This window comes from Chrysoperla carnea, chromosome 4, assembly GCF_905475395.1.
Source record: "Chrysoperla carnea chromosome 4, inChrCarn1.1, whole genome shotgun sequence".
Lineage (NCBI taxonomy): Eukaryota > Metazoa > Arthropoda > Insecta > Neuroptera > Chrysopidae > Chrysoperla > Chrysoperla carnea.
The window spans coordinates 12628147-12649968 of record NC_058340.1 but is presented as its reverse complement, the minus strand read 5'-3'; the positions used below and the strand labels follow the sequence as shown (position 1 = coordinate 12649968).

Below are 21822 nucleotides of genomic sequence, written 5' to 3'. Positions count from 1 at the left end.
ACCGAAGGGTTTATAAGCGTCATAATAAGAGATACATTATCATGTGATCAGATACATGTCATCGTTATACATGCATATACAGTATGAATTTAAATATAAATTTTTTTTTATTTGTCGAACTGATGTGATTTAGCAGCGTCTAAGCTGCGAGGTTGGGTCCAAACTTGCAAGACTTGTTTAATAATCAGCTCTGCTTGTTACTGATAGAATATAATGATAATATTCTTTAGATCGGGCAATTGTTCTTCATATCAGAGCATGCAACTTTTGTTTGAACGACCTTTTGAAAAACAAATAAAAAATTAATTAACAAATAAATGTATTATTGGCCTCAAATACTCGAATAAGCTACCGAAAATGATCTTAATATACCATAAATTACTCCTCTAATAAGAATGTAAATAATTTTGTTTTAGATTTTGATATATCGTTTTTCTAAAAAATGATTTTGCAAAAGTTGTTTATAGCAAAATGTTAAATTTTACAATTTTACATGATTTTTTAAAAAGCTGACACATCTAGATATATCTGATTTTGCTGTCTCAATACCTATTGATAAACTAATCATATGGTCTAAATGGGAACTACTGAAAAACCGGTCTACTTCCTGTTGAATAGTACAAATTTATGTCGCCGGTTGACGGGATTTATCTGATTTGAACTTAAATATTTTTATCATAGACATAAGAATAGACTGAAGAAGTAGGCGTGATCTGTCCAGACTCCATAAAGAGAGAACGATGCTCTGACGTACGTTTTTTTCTTTTTAGTTGCGTTTGCGCATTAACAGTCTTGGACAGCGCTTACTGTAAGTGGACAGTAAGTCACGCCCCAAAAAACAGACAAAACGTACGTATGAGCATCGTTCTCTTTTTACCGAATCTGGTATCCCACTTAAACAATCGTCCGCTACTAACGTGGTCTATTCTTATATGTTTATGATTTTTACTGGTCTTTTAAAATTGTAAGCACAAGTATTGCCATTTGGTAGGCAAAATTGTACTAACTAAATTCCGGACTTCTTCTGATTTTAATTAGCACGAGTTATTATAGCCAGTTGGCGAGTTGCAACTACCAGTTATTAATGCCCTCTTGAGCACTACAATATTTTCGTTAAAAACTTTTCTCGATTGGGATACCCTTTATACATAACAGTATAACGAGTATAACGGTAGATTTGTGTATATTTATCTATATTGGTTGAAATTTAGATTTTATATCCTATTAGTTCATGCATTGACAGCTGACAGTCTTGGAAATAGATAGACGATCCATTTGACTTTATTGCTTTACATAAATAAAACATATTTCATAATAAACTTTTATATGGGTTAACATACGCTCTCAATATCAATAAATTAATTGTTTAAAGAAAGCTAGAAATTTTTGGATTCCGTCAATGAATATATAAATTATACTTTCGACCAATTTATTTTAATTTTTACTGATCATTTGTATACTATTGAGTCTTACATTAAATAATAAATCTAAACAAATGTTTTATTATTTTAATCTAGTGCTTAAATAACGAAATTCCCCGTAAGCCTTTATTTTATTGAAATTTGATAATTAAGCTATAAAATCATTATCTCCCATTCGTTTGTTTATTCAGTTATTTAAAAATTTTTAGTGGGAGACATTTTTAAAAATTTTTCATTCACATCTAATAGGAGCATAAAGGAGTTTACTATTAGAAAAAGCTAGATAAATAGTGTGATGAACGCCTTTAATAGACTAGATGGAAAATGATTGTAAGCTCTTACTTAGCTTTCACGACTCGATGATAATTGGAGGTGATTGGAATAATTGCGATAAGTTCTATGCCTTTACAAAGTCATAAAAATATTTACGAATATAAAAAATGTTAGAAATTCAAGTAACAACTAAAAAATTTTGAAAGGTGCCAAGTAAACCAAGTAAGGTGCTTATTTATTGAAATTTATTGAAAAAAAAGGTTATTGAAATATTTGAATATATAACACCATTAAATTATCAATTTGTCCAGTTTTTACATTCCATAGTACACTAGTTATAAAAGTTTAACGGACCTAAAGAAATTTTCACTTCAAAATTCTATTAGAAAATGTCGTGATAGAACACTGCTGCTCACGATTTTTTGTAACCTAATGTGAGCATTATATAACTGTTCTAAACAAATACATAGATATAACAGCACTAAGGCTTCGAACCTCATATTTATTCAAGTTTGTATATTAATCACATTAAATAATACAAGCTATAGGTATAGAACCGCTTTATATACTGTTACACAGAATATATGCTTTAGTTTATTATTATAACAAACATTGTTAGTAAATGAAATACAATATTGTTACGTAGTATGTATTACCAAACCACGGTAACGGTTATAATAACATAAGCTACAATATCATCGATTTACCTATACCTAGCTACATCTAGTAATTGAACGTTCAATATAATTAAGGACACTATCATCGTCATACGGGTATCAAAAATAATATTTTCTATGTGTATGGAATACTTCTTAGAACTGCTTACAAAACGTACCTACTTTGGTTAAATATGTGATCGTTTATAAAGTAGCAGTATTAATCCAAGAGCTGGTAAAATATTTAAAGCATGGATTTGAATCTAGTTATATAGCTTAAAGGTATCGTTTATGATATTTGTATCGGAAATGATTCGTCTCGCTGGTATTCACAGATAAAAGTAAAGATAAAGTATATTTGATTAAAATATATATTGAACCCACCCCAAAAAAGTTTTTCGGGTACCGAACCCACTTTAAACATATATAAGAAACCGAACCCACACTTTTAACATATATAAGAACACTCTTAATTTAATTACCTTTATCCTTAAAGCGTTTTCAAAAATGAGCCAATTTGGAAGATCATCGCCAATTTATTTTAGTTTTTACGGGTATGGAACCCTAAACTCGCACTTGAAACATTATTCATTAAATTACCTTTCAAACGAAACGAAAAATAATAATTAATAATAATTTCAAAAAATCAGATTTTTTTGGTGGTGAAATAAGCTCGCCTTCAAATATTTCTTAAGATAGAGTGGGGCCGAAGTGGAGAAAGAATAAATATATAAAAGACAAATACTTTATAGGAAGTAATCTTTCAGTTATTTTCATGGAATTTTTTTCCGGGAACCACCCGGACCATAAGCATTATTAATGCTTTTTATACCATGTATATATGAAATATACATAGTATATTAAGTTTAGTCCCAAGTTTGTAACGCTTAAAAATAATGATGCTAGGAAAAAAATTTTGTCATAGGTGTTCATAAAATCACCTAATTAGTCCATTTCCGGTTGTCCGTCCGTCCGTCTGTGGACACGATAACTCAAAAACGAAAAAAGATATCGAGCTGAAATATCTCTCTTCTCAGCTTGATATCTCTCTTCGTTTTTGTGCAATCGTGATGACAGACGGGCAGACGACAGACGACAGACAGACAACCGGAAATGGACTAATTAAGTGATTTCATGAATACCTATACCAAAATTTTGTTCATAGCATCAATATTTTTAAGCGTTACAAACTTCGGACTAAACTTAGTATACCTTGGTATATTTTTTATACATGGTATAATGATTTTGCGATTGCATTTTGTTCTAAGACGTATCAATAGTTTAATTAGTTTTGGCTTTCATTTATTCCTCCTAATAGAATTCTTATTTTCTAGGAATAAATTCCATACTTTAATATAAATCAATAAATTTTATTATTATTAATAAATTACCATATTTATAACAATAATTTTATTACTCAATATTCTTGCATAACTGTACTTCAGTTATTAAAGCATGCAATGAAGCGTATACATAGGTATGTGTTTATATGTATATATATGTATATGCATTATATGTTTTATGCAGATAAAGTGTTGCAAAATGTAGTCAATATTTTACATGTAAATCAATACAATCAAGGCTATCATATGTTTTAGACCAAACCGGAATAATTTACAAGACGCCATTTTATCTCATCAAACTATGCTGTCGAAACCTATATAAGCATCCTCATTTATTAGTCAAAATATAAAGGTGCTTATACATTAGAATGAAGTTGCTCTGGTTAAAACATTAAGTCTTTGATAATTTCTAGCTAATTAAAAAATGAGAAATCCAATTAAACTCAAAATTTCTTACTGAATAATTAAAATGATGAAAAATTGACTGATGTAAAATTTTGTCAATTTTTTCCATACAAAAAAAAAATCTGAATAATCGAATAAATTACTCTATGAGCTATGAATTATAAAAATAATTACTCAACTGTGTTCTCATATTTTTATACCATGCACCTTCATATGAATTATATCAAATATATATTGCCTTTAGTATATCAAGTACTAGCAGCTCGTCCCGGCTTCGCACGGATGCAATGCTAATTCTAAATATACTACAGAATGTTTTTATTTTAAAAAATGTGTTTATGTTCTACATCACATTAGAAACCTTTAAAATTATAAGCGTTTCCCTACTATACAGGCCGTTTTTGTACCATCTAGGCATACCAATATCATTAGTATAACAGAATACATGCGTTAACCAATGCGTCTAAGTGAGAGGTATTATACATATAGACTCTGAACTGGGATAAAGGTCCTATACCTGACTCTGAATTGATAAAATGGACAACTGTTAAAGGCCAAGCCATAAAAGAATTCTAGTCAGTTATAGCGAACTTGGACACACCCATCTCACAAACGATACCAAATTTTAGATATAAATTAAGGTCAATAAAAGAATTTTCCAAACCCACTAAATAATTTGTTGTGAAATGTTTACAAAAAAATTGGTGCTATTGAGAAATTTTTTCTTCAAATTTGTGATAATTTTGGTATTTTTATTTTTTGTAAATCGTTACTGTTTTGTTGGTAATGTTTTCTTCATTTTTAATTTTGCGTAAAATGTTTGTAATGTGTTATACGAATAAATTTTGCTACTGACGATGATTGCGTTGCATTCGTAATATCGATATTTAGCGACATGTAAGTCCGTTGTATGTTTTTTAATTGTATTTTTTAAATAGAATTTCTTAATTTACAATTTTATTTCGAGTATCGTGGTATTTATTTCAATAACTATCAATAAGTATGCCTAGACCCATCTAGAAAGTTTCGCCTTTCCTGTTATCAGAATTAAATTTTGCAATACACTGTGTTTATTTCACCAGCACATTATTACACTTGTGTTTGTGTGTAGTTAACGTGCAGGGTGAATCACGGTAGGGTGTTTAATACCTTGTATATGGAATAATTTACGATTTGATTCCATTAATAGTCAATTTAGTAATCGGATAGTACTATGGTGGTGTACTATTTCTGTGTCGTGTATATGTATATGTAAAGACTAGAGAGGGAGCAAGGGTGTAGTTTTAATACATGCTTACATGAAGTATACGTATATACACGTAATACTATTGAGATTTTACAATAAATTAAATATAATTATGCTTATAATTTTTTTTTTTTTTTTTTCAATATTTTATATTATAGGAATTAAAATAATTTAATTTTGTTTATATATCCTTTGGGAAATGTTGAATAATGTTAGGGAATATTGTTAGTCACGACATAAAATAAAAATTATTATTTTAGAAAATCTAGTGATATAAATATATATGCTTGGTTATATATGTTTGAAGTATGATGCTACTTTATTTTAATATTTTATAATGTTTAATATTTTCAATGTTAAATGTTACAAGAATGTAATTTATATGAACTCATAATTTTATTTATTCTTTATTCTTTATTGTTTGTACTGTTTTTGTTTTTTAAATAAAGTTTTATCAACCAGAAAATTAATTATGGTCTAGATATAATTATTTTTGGTTTATTAATTTTCATTATGTGAAAAACTTTTTGAATTGAGTTAAAAAAAAAAATCCGATTTTTTAACTTTTGTAGTTTGAAACGCAAGACAGTAGATCGGACTATATTTTTTTAGTCCGATCACTTCACGAATAGAAAAGTGAAGTTAGTTTTTTAAAATCTTAACTAGCATACAAGATATAAAAATTTAAAATTGCTAATTAAAGAAAGAGGAATATACCCACTAGTGACGTCATACGTGGGTATTGCCACACAAATTAGAGGTTATTTTCCAGGTATCAAGTCTAATCTTACGTTTTTATGGGTAATATGGCCAATTCGACATCAAAATTATGATTTATTGTTATATTTGTGACTCTGTGGGATACCGGTTCAAGTTGAGTTTGGGCTAGTCTCATCTTGTAAATTTTTTTCTAATTTTTGCAATTGCAGATTATAAAAAATAATACAACTTAAAAGTTATTCTTTATACTTAAGTGAAAATACTGATTAGTTATAAATCTAATGATACATTTTATGAAAAGTAAAAGTAAAAAGTAAAATAATCTTAAGATCCTTTTAAAATTTGACACTTTAACATTTTTAACGTTAAAATTTTGATACATAGATTATCGTTTTTCACGTTTCTCGTACAATAACTAGTGAACACTAATAGTTACAAATAAAACAAATTAGAGGTTTGCGAATAATCAGAAGAGCGTGTGTATATGACGTATATAAAAAATTTTGAAACAAATTGATAAATTTTGTTTTCTTAAAAGGGAATGGTTTTTATTCTTGGTTTACGTAGAAATTATATCTTATCTATAATGGAATCAATTTACGAGATAATAATTAATACATTTCTGCACTGTTAATTAATACTGTTAATTAATAGAAGCGGATCGGGTAGAAGGTTTTCCTGTCCAAAGATTGACATAGGAAAAAGCATATTCTTTGTCAAACCTATTAATATACTTTGTCATCAGATCGTTAAAAATTGTGGATCAGATTTTTTTGCAACATTTGATCAGTAATGAAAAACGCAAACTTTAACAACTCAAATCGATAAATTTAACACCGTAACGGATATTAAAAATTTTCCTTCTTATAACGAGCATGAACAAAAATGCATAAATATACACGATTTAATGATGATTCTTAAAAAACTTGATTTTTTAGGAACGCCTTTCACTTATCATGTTTTTGATAGAATATGTACATTCTATCAAAAACGCAAAAACTTGTTGCAAAAGTTTTTTTAAATATCAATTTTTAAATGAGTAGGGCATCGTTGCTATAGATTTCCTAAAAGTCCATACTTTGCTAACGAATATTTCTCATATTTGTACAGACATATTTACATAAACCTTTGCGTAATCATTTCTTGGGTTTTTCTCGTGTTCTATATTAATATAATTAATTTGTTGCCATGGTAGAACATACATCTTAACATAAACAACTAATACATTAATTCATGGTACATAAAAATTTTTCATTATAATAACTTTTTACCTAGAAAACATAAGAAATATGAAAATGTTATTTTTAAGAGTAAGAAAAGTTTACTTCTCTTTTTTAAAATATGCTTGTTGTTACTATAAAAGTTACTCTTGACAGGTGATGTTATTCCCAAGGGTCTATCATATATATTACGGGAAACACGTAGGTATGATTTGTATCTCAAATAAATGCTTTTTATATAAAGTTTAAATGCAAAAATAAAAATATATAAGAGATAAATTTTTTTTTGTAAAATGTATAGATAGTGGTTTTTTTTTTACCCAAAATGTAATACGAATTTTGATCATTGTGATAATTTTACGAAGTATAATTAATTTTGAACAATTGGTAATGCATTGTATTTTTAAATCAAAATTTTTTACAACTAAAATGAAAATTGATGTTTTAATAACGTATATATGAACTTTCATTTTTTGTTGATATAATCCAAAATGTATTTACTTTTCATTTTTCACTTTCAATCATCTTGAATCTTTTATAATATGAATTACTTTAAAAAATAAGTTAAAGTTTACTCACGATAACTACCGTATAGGAATGAAAATTAGAAAATAAATGTTGTTACATGAAATAAAATTATTTAGACACTGGCGTAGAGATTTATAATTTTAATTGAAAAAATTCCCAATAAAACTAAAACACGCTAAAATTAGAAATTACTAATACTCAAATAAAAGTAAAAGTAAAAAAAATATAATGCTTATTTAGGAAAATACTGTAAGAAACCGCATATTTTTTTTAAATTTAAAAGTAGTGCTCGTTTAGTCCTAATATCCTATTTATTATAATATATGGAGTTTCTAGAGGTAGTTTCATGTATTGGTTTGAACCGAATTGAGAAATGACTTGTGGGTTGGCATTTAAGCAACTAAAAAGAACCCACACTAACTTGGAAACCAAATTAATATTTATTTTTTAAGCAATGTGAAATTTGAACAACCTTCCACAAACTAGTAGGTAATAAAATAATACATTTTAAGGAATGAATTATTATACCATGTACATGAAATATACCAAGGTATACTAAGTTTAGTCCCCCCAAGTTTGTAACGCTTAAAAATATTGATTCTATGAATAAAATTTTGTTATAGGTGTTCATAAAATCACCTAATTAGTCCTTTTCCGGTTGTATGTCTGTCTGTCGTCTCTCGTCTGTCATGACGATTACTCAAAAATGAAAAGAGATATCGGGCTGAAATTTTTATAGCGTGCTGAGGACGTGAAAGGAGTTCGTAAATAAGCAAAATAGGTTAATTGAGCCTTGGGTCCGTAGGACCCATCTTTTAAACCGTTAGAGAACAAAAGGCTAAATGAAAAAAATGTCCCTATACAAAAATTAACCACCTTTGTGTGAAATTTTTTCCGTAAACATCACTGTATATCAGTTATATGTGTGACATGTATATATGTGTAATGTGACAGAGTAATCAACACTGTCTATACATGGTATTTCAGCAATTAACTCAGTCAATTGTTTGTTTTCACTTTCCATAATTTGTTTTAGTTTAAACAAATTATAAGATTGTTTTTAGTAGCGGTAAGCAGGACCATCTTAGCATGTCAAAAATTATCCGTCGAAAACTGACTCTTCGCATATAGACACGCACCAAGACTATTTAAAAACAGATAGACTCTTCGGATGTTTGAAAAAAGCTGAATAAATCATAAAAAAATGCTTCGTAAAGCAATTTTTGTATACGAAAGTCAAGTATCTAAAAAATGTGTAGAGACATTTTCAATCCAAAAGGATGGATGTTTTATGCTCTCTTATGTTGTAAAAAGTCTAACAACACACATACAAATAAAAACTTTTTAATACTTTTTTCATTTTTACAACTTTTTTTCTTTATATTCATGAATGTGTGTATCGAAATACTTTATTCATATTTTATAAGAGATGAATTTAAAAATATTAAGTTTTGTCAAAAACTTAGTTTTTATGTTTTTTTTTTTTTTTTTTTTTTTTAAGAGATGATATTGAAACTTAGATCATACATATGTAAGGTATCTCATGTATATTTGAAGAAATGTCAAAAATGTTGATACTTTTCTTTTTTCAATTATAGTTATCATTCTATTTACTATTGTTTTAAAAAATGTCCTTTTATCCTTTTTCTTTTAAGATAATTTACTTTGCCTTAAGTTTTTATAATTTCGTATAATTTTAAATAACTCTCTTCTGTTTTCCATTAAAAGATAATTTGTCTATAATACAACATGTATAAAAAATATTATTGTCGTCGGTAATAATTGGAATTACACATCTCTTTGACTCGATCATGTGTACAAGATAAAGTAACAAAATTTTTTTCATCCCCAATTATCAACTTACAAAGCAGCGGATGATAACGATGTTTATAAAAAAATGCTTGTTCTAGACCTTATTTCTCCCAAAAACTAGACAGACGTGAGGATAAATTTTAAAGTGGTAAAGCTACCACATAATTCACTTTGAATGCTTTGAATTAAATGCAAAATTGGTTATCAACGAAGTAAAAAAACCTGGTATGCAATAGAAAATATTATAATGTCTACAACGAGGGGAGTACAACCCCATTTTATATATATTAATAAGAATTTTGTTGATATTTTCAAAAATTATTAAAAATTCGCACGATTGATAGCTTGTTATTAAAATGACACAAAACATAGCTGTCAACACTTGATAATTATCTAATTTTCTTCCAAATATTATATGGGGGAAGGTATAGTACCTAGAACAAAAATTTAAATTTATGTGTTTTTCAAATACGTTTATTTAGATATCAAAATGTATTAAATGTCTATTTATATGAATGGTTAACAGTAAATTTTCTGGAAAAATTGAATAGTTGAAATTTTATCAGTATTTACTATCGATAAAAAAGCGTCAACCATGGTACATGAGGCACGAATCATAGAAAAGCTTCATAATGTATCATGGTTCACACCCTAATATACCTGTAATCACTCGACTGATTGTTTCAAAGGTGCTCTGTTCTACATTTAACCGTTACAGTTCATTCTAGGAAACAGCATCATAGAGTGTCTTTGATTGAAACTTTGAAAATCCTACAACTTTTCTTTCGATTAAAAGGACTAATGACATATTTTTAAGCCGCATTTCGTCCAAAAATGTTTTAACGATGTTCCAGCATGGTATTTGCAGTTTCTATGTTAAAGCAATGGTACAATTTTTTTTTCGACATAATTTAACGAAAAATTAAATTTAAGAATTTAATAATGCTTACTATTAATTCCCAAAGTTTCAGAAATTTTGACCGTTTAAAATGGGAAATAATTATGCCAACGTCCCAATTTCGATCAATTTACGTCAAAATTAATATCTCGAAAGTGAAAATTAATTTCTAAATTTTTTTTTTAGAATTGTATTGTATAAACATTTTTTTCTACTTTTTCTTCAATATATAATAATATCATAAAAAATAGTTGGAGAGACCGGACATTTTACATGCTTTAAATGGGACATGACCCTCAAAATCGCGAACTTTGTCTTTAAATATCTCGCGATCTAAACGGTCAAAAATTATGAAATTTTAGGAATTCATAAATAAAGCTATTATAAACCCGAGAAAAAAAATTCGGCCAAATCTGTCGAAAAGTGATTTCATGCTGGTACTACCTTAAACAATAATTGTTATTTTTTTTTGAGATCGACTCTCTAATTTAAAGTGTTATTGTATTTCTTATTAATTAGAATCTAAATTGGCTATTAGAGAAACCCGAAGAACTAATTCAATTCTGATGTCAGAACATGATGTCCCTCATCAAACTCTACAAATTTTGTTATTTGAGTTATTTTTTGATTTGTTAACTACGAAAGGAGCTATTAGCCATTATAGATAAAAATTACCAACTCTGTGTATTACCAATACTTCGAAATCAATACAAATAAAATTATGATTGAAAATTTTAATTCGAGGAATCGAGAAATGCAAGGTGTCTAAAAATTTATCTCCTTTAAATTTAACGATATGTTTAAAAGTGGAATATAGTGTAACAAAACTCATTTTAAGTATATTGTGGACAACAACACATTGTAAACCAGTCATGAGCCTCCCTATATTCTGCTAAAATACCCTTATTTCAATGCAAATACTGTTCAATAAATAATAATACATGCCGGAGAACTACAAAATGATTGAAGAGACACTTGACAATAGGTACTTAATCTTACCCTATAGTTGAGTAGAAAATATTCTGAAATGAAGAAAATGTTGACGGGCTCTATTGAATCTACGTGAATTATGAAATAAATGAGAAAATTATTACAATATACTGTCAAAAGTTATTAGGGTGTATGATATAATGTTTGTATAATATAAAATAAACAATATTCTAATAAATATTCACTAGCATCAAAATATTTTAAATAATTTTATAATATTATTCAACTTAAAACCAAAATTATTTGTTATAAAATTAGATATTTTGTAATATAATAGATACATACATCAATACCATGTATAGGATGATCATCATAAATAAATCAAATATGTTTCTTCTTAGACGTCAATTAAAACAAAATGTTATTTCATAAATTTGTTTAATGTGGTTTATTAAACAAATTTGTTATATTCCTACTAAACGAAAAAAAAGGGTGTTATAAGTTTGACCGCTATGTTGATAATATTTAAAAATTAAATGGTTAGTTTTTTTTTATTAAGTTGAATGGAATTTTAAAACTAAAATTAAACTTATAGCTGAGCGCCCTTTATTTCAAAAACGGTAAAACGTATAAAAAAGGAGTGAAAAAAGAAGAATAAGAATACAATGCTTCAAATTAAATAATTGGTATCCAAAAAGACAAATCTGCTAAGAAAATATTTACTTCCATTACATAAATGAAGTAGACCTTGAAACGATCCCCTTTGATTGAAAATGTATCTCCTACTTTTTATTAATGCACCCCATAGATAGATAATAACAATCGCATAATGTTTGGTTCCTGTTTTATAACTATTTATTATTTTCAAAAACTTTAACAACGGCGCACATCAAAATTAATATAATCATTATTTTACTATTTAAATTTTTCAAATATTTAAAATAATTTTGTTTCAATGTAGGTCGATGGTACAGAGGGAACTAAAATTGCAACGAATAGAAACTTTTCAGAATCATTTTACTTCTTGACTATTGTATTTAAACCGTTGATTAAAAAGTTCTACAAAACAGAATAAAGGAAAGTAATAAAAACCACTCTAGAGCTAATAGAGTCAAAAAAAGAGTAAATAGTTTTACAAAATTTCAGAACTAAAATTACTCAGAGGGATAAAAAAAACGTTATGGTGCCAAGTTTACGATTTGATTGATACACTTTAATCATTAATTTGTCCATATATTTCCGTGAAAATGGTATTGAGATCATGTTGAAAACTGTCGTACAAAATTTCGATATTATAATCCAAGTCTGGTAAACCTGCCGCAGGAAACATCAGACCGATAATTTTGGTATCTTGAGAATCAAACGATCAGTCAGATGGTCAACCAATCCGACAAAATTATTTCAAAGGAAGCTACCGTGCTTATTTCGTTTTAATACTTTAGTAATTTTGTTTTAACACTTAATAATTTTGTTTTACAATTAAAGTTTTTGTAAAATTTTCAAACTATTCAGAATAATTTTCTTTTAAATAAATTAAAAAGTTTGATTTTTTTTACTTCTAGTGACTGCCGTAAAAAACATGTAAATTTCATGTGACTTCGTTTTGTTCGAAAACAAGGCTCTAACTTTCGTTTTCCTTTGACTATATCTTTCGATTTTTTAACTAATTCATCCGCAAATCACGGCAAAATAGATATCTCTTTTATATTTATTATATAATTACTTGACAATCTGTTGTGTTATATTTCTCTTTTATAAAATACTAGCTAACCCGGCGAACTTTGTACCGCCTAACAGTCGATGCTTTATTTTTTTTAATATTTTTCAGATTTCTCATCCGTAAAGGGGAAAAGTATAAAGTTATGATTAATAAACATACAATTGCAAATACTATTACAAACCTTAAAAGTTGGCATGATTTTCCCGAACTACTTTTGTTGCTCCCAATGAAGTCGTTTGAATGCAGTCGTTGTATTGTTTTGCTTTCCCCGAACCCCTCTACTAACACTTAAACTGTATGGTATGGTAGATTAAAGTTTCAATTGACTTTTATTTATTATTACGAATCTTCTGTATGGGAATATAGAAAAATGTTGTTTTTAGACTTTTTCAGGCAATTTTTTAAATTTTTCTCTCCGTAAAAAACCATCTTCATACTTCAAGGAATAATATAAAAAAGGAATTAGCAAAATCGGTTTAGCTGCTCTCGAGATTTGCGCTTAGCAATACATTCAGCGATTCATTTTTATATTATACATTGGGAAATTCAAATGGGGATTTTGGGCTAAAATATTATGTAAAGCGTCTCAACAATTGTTTCAAATCAATTCATCAAATAAAAAAAAACAGTTTATACAAAACCTGGCTGAATGTGGTAAACTGTTACAATTTATGTTATTATTTCTAAATCTATTATTATGGTTTTGCTGTTATATTTTGTTACAAATTCACATACATTAGAAATTACAATTTATTGCAAAATGTTCGTGATAACATAAATTCATTTAATAAATTGTTTAACACGAAACGTGGTTGTTATAATATGCGAGAATTGAGGGCGTTATGAGAAAATTAGGTATTTTATACGAATATATTCTTTAAAAAAAGTATTGTAATTATACACTTAGAAAGCTATTGGAGAGTAATTTTCTGATTACATTATTTGGTAAATTGTTTCAAATAAAAAATACCCTTATTTCACCTAAATTATAAAATTCAATGTGGGCGGCATACGACTTCCTTGGAAGTCAATTAAATATCATTCATATTTAAAAAGATAAGAGGGAGGAGAATCACATTCGATAATATTACAAACATTTCTAAATAAGCATTGATATATTCAGACCATTAGACCATTAGATAGACCATTTTAATCAATTGACTAATAGCTCGTATTGTAGCTAAGCAATCAAAAAAAAAAAACGAAAACAAAAACTGTAGAGTTTGATGGGGGGGGGGGGGCATGTTATGATATCAAATTGAACCTTGTTATCCAGGTTACTTTAATACTCAATTTAAATCCTAAAAGGCAAAAGATAAAATAACACTTTAAATTAGTAAATGTCCCTTATAAAAAAATTAGCATATTTTATATTTAGAAAATGGTTAGCTTTCGGGTATATATGTCATTTAATTGATAGAAAACTCGCTAGCTACAAAAATAGGCTTAAGCCGAAACTTTTCAAGGGAAATAGAGGGCAAATGTCTGCGTCCATGATTTTGACCGGCAATTCTAGTTTCAGTTTTCCTCGAAATGAATGAGTTATTTGATTCAAGTTTTCAAATGGCCTTGATCTTTAAATGATCTTGAAAATTTACCTGGACTTGAAAGAAATTAGCACAGGCGAATGACCCTTACTTTTGTCTAAAATATTTTGTTAAAGCCAGCGTATTATCTTTCGATTAAATGCAATAATGCCATATTTGTAAGTCTCATTTTCTCCAAAACTAAAAATGTTAGTTGTTTAATAAGAATCAGCTTTCTAATTTAAAGATTATTGTATCACTTACCGTTTAGGATCTAAATTTACCATAAAGCAACTCGGAGAACTAGGTCAAATCTGATGTCAGAACCTGATGTCTCCCATCAAACCCTGACATTTTTGTTTATGTTATTTTTGATAGAATAACTATAAAACGAGCTATTTGCCATAATAGATTAAAACAGTCCACAGATAGACTAACAAAAATCGAATAGATTAAATATCGTTGCGTGTATTTTGATTCATAGTGTTACTGCTATTTATTAACCAGATAAGATTCAGTAAGAAAACATATTTCTAAATAAAAAAAACTTCGTCTTTAATATTAAAATCAGTGTCGAAGAATTTCATTTTCTTAACACAATAGATTTCATATACGTCGGTCGTATATATATGCATAATGTAGTCTGATGTGAATATCATAACAATAATAAATATTACAGTAAGATTTCCATAAGTTTTTCTTTCATTATAAAACACATCTCATTGTCCTACAATCCTATTTTCTTTTGTTTTAATGTTTATATATGTTTTGTATACATACTTATTTAGTTACCTACTATGTAGGTACCAACGTATAACTGTAGGTAAGTTAGAGAAGAATATAATAATAATAATAATAATAATGATGACACAACGAGATAAGTATTTATAATAATGTTACCATCATGTATGAAAGTATACAATATAAGTATTGTACAGAATGCCACATGTTACGGGAAGTCACGGGTAATCACCGTGCAGGTCTTATAGGTGACCAAATTGAGTTTATTCAATTTTAAGCATTACTTATATTATAAATGCGATAATAACTCTGCCTACCTGTCTTTATGTTACGCGATCAGGGCAAAACTACTGAACTGATTTAAATGAAATTGGGTAGAGCGATAGTATAGAACCTGATAAAGGACATAGTCAACAGGACATAGTTTTTATATACTTTTTATACCTTACATCATAGGATGATAGGGATTGAAATAGAGGATGAAAGTTTGAGGGGATGCTACTATAATGTGATATGAACGGATTGAAAGAAATTTAGTTCAGAGATAGTCTGGAACCTGAGAAAGCACATAGATTACTTTTAATGCTAAAAAAGTACTGTAAGGGGTTGAAATAGCGAATGAAAGATTGTATGGAAACTACGTCATTTTTAATGCTGGAAGCTTGAAACATATTTTTTAGGCTTTTGATTAGATATAAATAAATACGACCATCAAATTTTAGGAAAATTTTACCCGAAAGAGGGTAAAAATACACGCTGAAAGTTTTGGTGGGATAACGTCGGCAAATTAGCTTACAGCCCAGTAAATGAAATTAAGAAGAAACACAAAGAATTACGGAGTCATTACAAAATGTGAAACTGGAATTAACGCAACAGAGGTAAAAGCAACCGAGAATATGAACTAGACCACAGCCTTCAAGATATAGATGTAGATACTGATTTAAAAAATTATTGTAGGTATAGAATAGAAAGCTTCCTTATCAGCGAGTAACATGGATTGATTTCAAAATTAGGGTTCCGCAAGAAAATAATAAAATCGATGAGATAGTGAACAAAAGGAGGATAAGTGACGGCATATGAAGTGAAGGCTGTAACATAGTAATCTTTGTATTTAAAATTGAAGTTGCACAGTGAAGCGGGTAGTTCATAGCTATAGTTAAAAATAAAAAACAAAACGGTATAAAATATTAATATGCTTTTTTTTAATCGATCACAAAGGAGGAAGATTCTCGATTCAAGCCGTATATTTTTGTTAATAGAGTAGTCCTATTTCAAGGTCAACTTAAAAGTGTAATTTCTTACAAGGAAAGTATTGACTGCGGTCGGTACTTTAAAATTATTTTTTACTTTTTTGTGCATTTATTTCTCTGGCAAATATTTAACTATAAATTAATTTTTAGATGTGGAAATCTTAAAAATAACGAGCATTTATTTTATTAAGCTACGAAAGAAAGTCAAATTTTATTGTACCCAAATAAAAATGAATTTTTATAAAGAGAAATTTTAATAGTCCTTTTTTCATCTATTCTTGCTGGTATTTCAGGAATATTGTTAAGGTTTAACTTCACCTTAGACGGACGGTTAAATACTTACATTAAACATAATAAAACACCGTTTTTGTTACAAGAATATTTTTTCTTACCCTGAATAGTTACCCTGATATGTCCTGTACATTTTACCTGTACCTTGTTTGTCATTTGTTTGTACCAGTTAGCCTTTTTTCTTACTTTCATTATATATGAATAAAATGAATTATTTGTCACACTATATTATTAATTTATTTTATACATAAGATGTACAAAAGGGTTTTTGTGTAAATTAAAAACAATTAGTTATGCGATGAGATTCCTTTTTTGGTGTCATATCTAATGTTACTTATAATAAAAGTGTATTATTATTTGTGACTTGTTATGTTAAAAACATCTGGTTAATATCATCATGAACAATGTTTTTCGTTCACTCAATTTCTCTTATCTTTGATTTCTATGAGTGCGAAATATCACTACTGGAAAATATAAAAATATAGCAAAAAGAAAATAGTTAACTTTTAAAATATATTGTGAATGTCACAATAATCACACTACATAATTCCTTTATTTAAGCCATGAATAACAAATTTTTGGGGCGAAATTGACTTGCAACTTAATGACAGACCAATGGAAATCTAAACAATGGGACTCGGATTTCCAAGTGAGTGTGGTCGGTGACGAATAAGCCTTTCTACTTAAGCTAAATTAATAGAGTTATCACCGTTCCAAACCTGAACGATAATATAAACAAGTGAAAACGAACAATTGACTGTTAATTTTTCAAATACCCTTTATAAAGTGTTGAATATTAATGTTTGCATTATTTTTCATAAATTGGAAGAGTATAAAAAACCAACACAATTTTGGCGACCTTTCGACCGCCATTTAATTGGTTTTTCAAAAGTTTCGAAAATTTTTGAAAGAATTTTCAATACCAAGGACAGACTAAGAAAGCATATATATGAAGTTTTTTGGAAAGTTATTATTGATAGGATATAACAAAAAATAAATTTTTTTGGATATATAGTCATAAAAATCCACAGCACATGTTCATTACGTTATGTCTTATCACTGGTGTATGTCCACGTGATCCGCAGCATTACTTATTTTACTTCACTTTTTCAACTTATACTACACTTCACTCTGCTCCTCCGTAAATTATAAAAGACCTACAAAACCTCAATTTGAACCTGATGAATTGAGATATTGTACATTTTACGTACATCTCCTAATATAATCTTATATATTTAAACGAGCAATTCTTGTATATATATATTTACGATCTTGGAAATGGCTCCAACGATTTTCATGAAAATGAGGATGTAGGGGTTTTTTGGGGCGATAAGTCGATCTAACAAGGTTTCATTTAAAAAAAAACGTCGTTTTATTCGTTTTTTCATGAAAAACTGAAACCGGCAATGCAAATTATAACTCTTCCTGGCATCTATTGGTGTATATCGTAGTTAATGATTCAAATTGGTATTTGTGTGGAGACATTTAAAACGGTCTTCTATTAGTGATAAAATTTGTGTCTTTTTAAGAATACCGAGCAAAGCTCGGTCATCCAGATATTCTTTAAGAAATGGTGACAACAATTTTTTGAAATTAACTCTGAAAATACAAAAAATAAAATGTAGTTATAAGCAACAAGTCTGAAAGACCCATCTTAACAGTTTATTAAGATTTTTAAGGAATTATGTTTTTGTATAACTATAATCTGAGAACTTTCAGGTTCCAAGACTCTCTATCTATGAAAAAAAATTGTAGTAAAATATTTTTCATCAGCTTTTATGGTAAAATCATTAATTTTATAATATTATCTACATATTTATATTCTTTGTTTCAGATTTGCCTAAAGATGATCCAATGATAAGTGGCGAACAGCTTCAATATCAAATTGGTGATGAAATGAGCTTAAATTGTACGTCTGGTAAATCTTATCCAGCTTCTGTTTTGCATTGGTATATTAACGATCAAAAGGTAACTGATAAAATGAAAATGAATCCTTCAAATCATTGAAATAAAATTTTTTTCTTTCTTTTTAGGTGGAAAGCCCTCTTCAATTGGTGAAGTATCCACCACAAGTACATCCACATGGATTGATGACTTCATGGTTAGGTCTACATTTTATTGTGGGTGCTCATCATTTTATGGATGGTTCCATGAAAGTACGATGCATTGCTGTAGTGTCACCTGTATTATGGCAAGGTGATCGTGAAAGTGTCGTTCAACGTATGACACCTGCACTCATAGACAATCGTGAAGCCTTACTGTTAGGTAAAAATTTTCTTCTAAAAAAAAAAAAAAAAAATCGATCCATTTAAGAATAGGTCGAAAGAAATTACTATTTAAGCTTATAGATTTGATTGGATTAATAATATTTTAGTTAGGAGTTAAAAGATCTTTTTTGTCAAAATAATTAAAAAATAACAGAAAAGCCGTTCATATTAATGTTGTATTTATTATTGTATAGCTTACAAAATTCTTATTTTTTTCTTATTATAATTTTAGGCGATAATTCAAAAACAATAAAACAAATATATAAACAAATTGTTTTTCTTTTTCAGTTAAAGCATCAAGTGAAAAACGACATGCGAATATCAAGCTGGCTGTGCTCGCAGTTCTATTTGCGGCAAATTTAATATAGAAAATTTGAGAAGAAATTAATTTAAGTATACTGTAAATATGTCTCTATATTTTTTAGGTTATAACAGTTTCTATTTTTAAAATTTATTATTTCTTATACACATACAAACAAAAAATAATACACCCTTGTATCCCTTTACGAATTCATTACAGCTTGTAGCGTATATAGAAAAGAAAAATATTACATAGAAAGTTAGAATATAGATTGGGACACATATGGTACATAAATAGTATTTATAAGGGCCATACTTTATAACCGACTACTTATTTCTATTACCACAAAATGTTCTACTCTAAGTAGAACACAATATATCTTTAATAACCAGAAGTACGTTCTTGTACTGTAGTTTAGTTATTTAAAATGAAATCTACTGATTTTCTTCCTGGAAGTAATACTGTCGTAATATTTCTTTTTGACAAATTTAACAGAGCTCTAAAAAAAACCCCAAATCAGGTCCAGATATCATTTCTTGTATAGTTATTTTATTTCAATGATTTATGTTGATGATAAAATTGTGCACGGAATAAAGTGAGAAAGTGATTTTAAGGCATGTTTGGTTGTGTTTTATAAGCCAAAATACTAGAATGCTAGAAATAAAATTGTATATGAAGAAACTCTATTTATTTTAAAAATAGAATTAAAAACATACAACTTATTTACGTTTCGCTAAATATCGATGTCGTTAACATCGTCAGTAGCTAAATTAATTTCTCAAGACCACGAAACGTTTTGTAATCATTTCACAACAAATTATTTAGTGGGTTTGAAAAATTATTTTATCGATCGCAATTGTTATCTAAAATTTGGTATCGTTTGTGAAATGGGTGTGTCCAAGTTTGCTATAACTGACGAGAATTAGGGATACAACCTTCTTTGAGAAAGTGGACTAGAGTTATATTTAACAATCATTGTAATAACAAGATTGATCGAATTTTGAACAAATCTGGGCATAAAGTGGGTTTTACACTCCGGATCCAATTCCGGATGCACAGAAATCGTGTATCTACCAAATCTTGCTCGAATCATCAAATAATTTATTTGAACCAGACGAAGCGAAAAATGTCAATTCGAGAAAAATAATTATAAGCGATGTCAAGAATCATAGAATCGAAGCATACAGAACACAAAATTCTACCTGCCAAGCTCAAAAAATTACCATATGTAATAAATTGGATAAAAACCTGAACACAAAACCTAAGCTGGTGAGAATCATAAAAGTTCGAAAAGTAAAACTTCTGAATTGAAAGTCTTAATATACCTTCAAAGACTGAGAGAAAAATAAACTACTTTTTAAATATTTAACTGAACATTATTTGTCCTTATACATACCTTATTTCATTACAATATACAATAAAAGGAAAGGAAGCATATACTAACCTAATTCTAAGTACTATAAATATATCCAATCCTAATACCTGTATTAGAGTAGGAGCTTTAAAGTGTCTTTGTTGAGATAGGGTAGGTTTATATTGGAGCAACGATGAAAGATAAAAGCGAAAATTGTTACAGGGCAATACTTTCAATTCACATATAAGAAGTACACTAAACGTGAATGTGATTCTACGAAGCTTTTATTTTGTATCTTTTCTACAATAATTTTTTACCGTTTCTATTCAAGCTTGTGAGTATTTTGTGCTGTGTCTAGCAATCAGGAAATAAAGGTCTTGGAATTTAGAATAGAAAAAATAATGGTAACAATGCCTTGATGAAATATGTATTTAAGATTTGTCTAGTATTGTTCTGTTTGTCCATATTAAGATGCATTGTTGAGAAAACTAAATTTCATTTAGATATGATAAGTGAATTTTGAGCCTCAGGTTGAAAATATGTGAGGTTAAGGAGGATAAATAGAGATAAAGAATGTCAAGAAAAACATAAAAGAACTGTTAACACACGAATATCGAATACAAAAAATGTAATCCTTACAGTCTTGACATAAAAATGAGCTGAAAATTATTTTAAACGTAATAAAAACACAATTTATTTATTTTCTTCTCTAAGATGTGGCTGTACAACATATTATATGAACTTTGCAGGACAAAATGAATAGAACTCAATGCAAAGTATCGAAAACACTATAATTTCTCTACGAAACCACATTTCCTAAAGTACAGCACTAGGCTACTTTGTACACGGATCTTGTACGTGTCCACATAAATAAAAGAAATACGATTGTCAAGGAAAGTTTAGACTTGTGGTTGAAATTT

General features: G+C 28.2%; 1 protein-coding gene across 1 annotated transcript in view; it reads left to right on the top strand.

The window, feature by feature from the left end:
* LOC123297355 overlaps nt 1-19710 on the top strand; it is a 190610-nt gene extending 170900 nt beyond the window's left edge. The window contains exons 4-6 of the mRNA XM_044878985.1: nt 18815-18948; nt 19014-19245; nt 19536-19710. Coding sequence (XP_044734920.1) covers nt 18815-18948; nt 19014-19245; nt 19536-19615 — 446 coding nt within the window. The 3' untranslated portion in view covers nt 19616-19710. The remainder of the gene's footprint in view (nt 1-18814; nt 18949-19013; nt 19246-19535) is intronic.
* Nucleotides 19711-21822: the final 2112 nt, after the last annotated feature.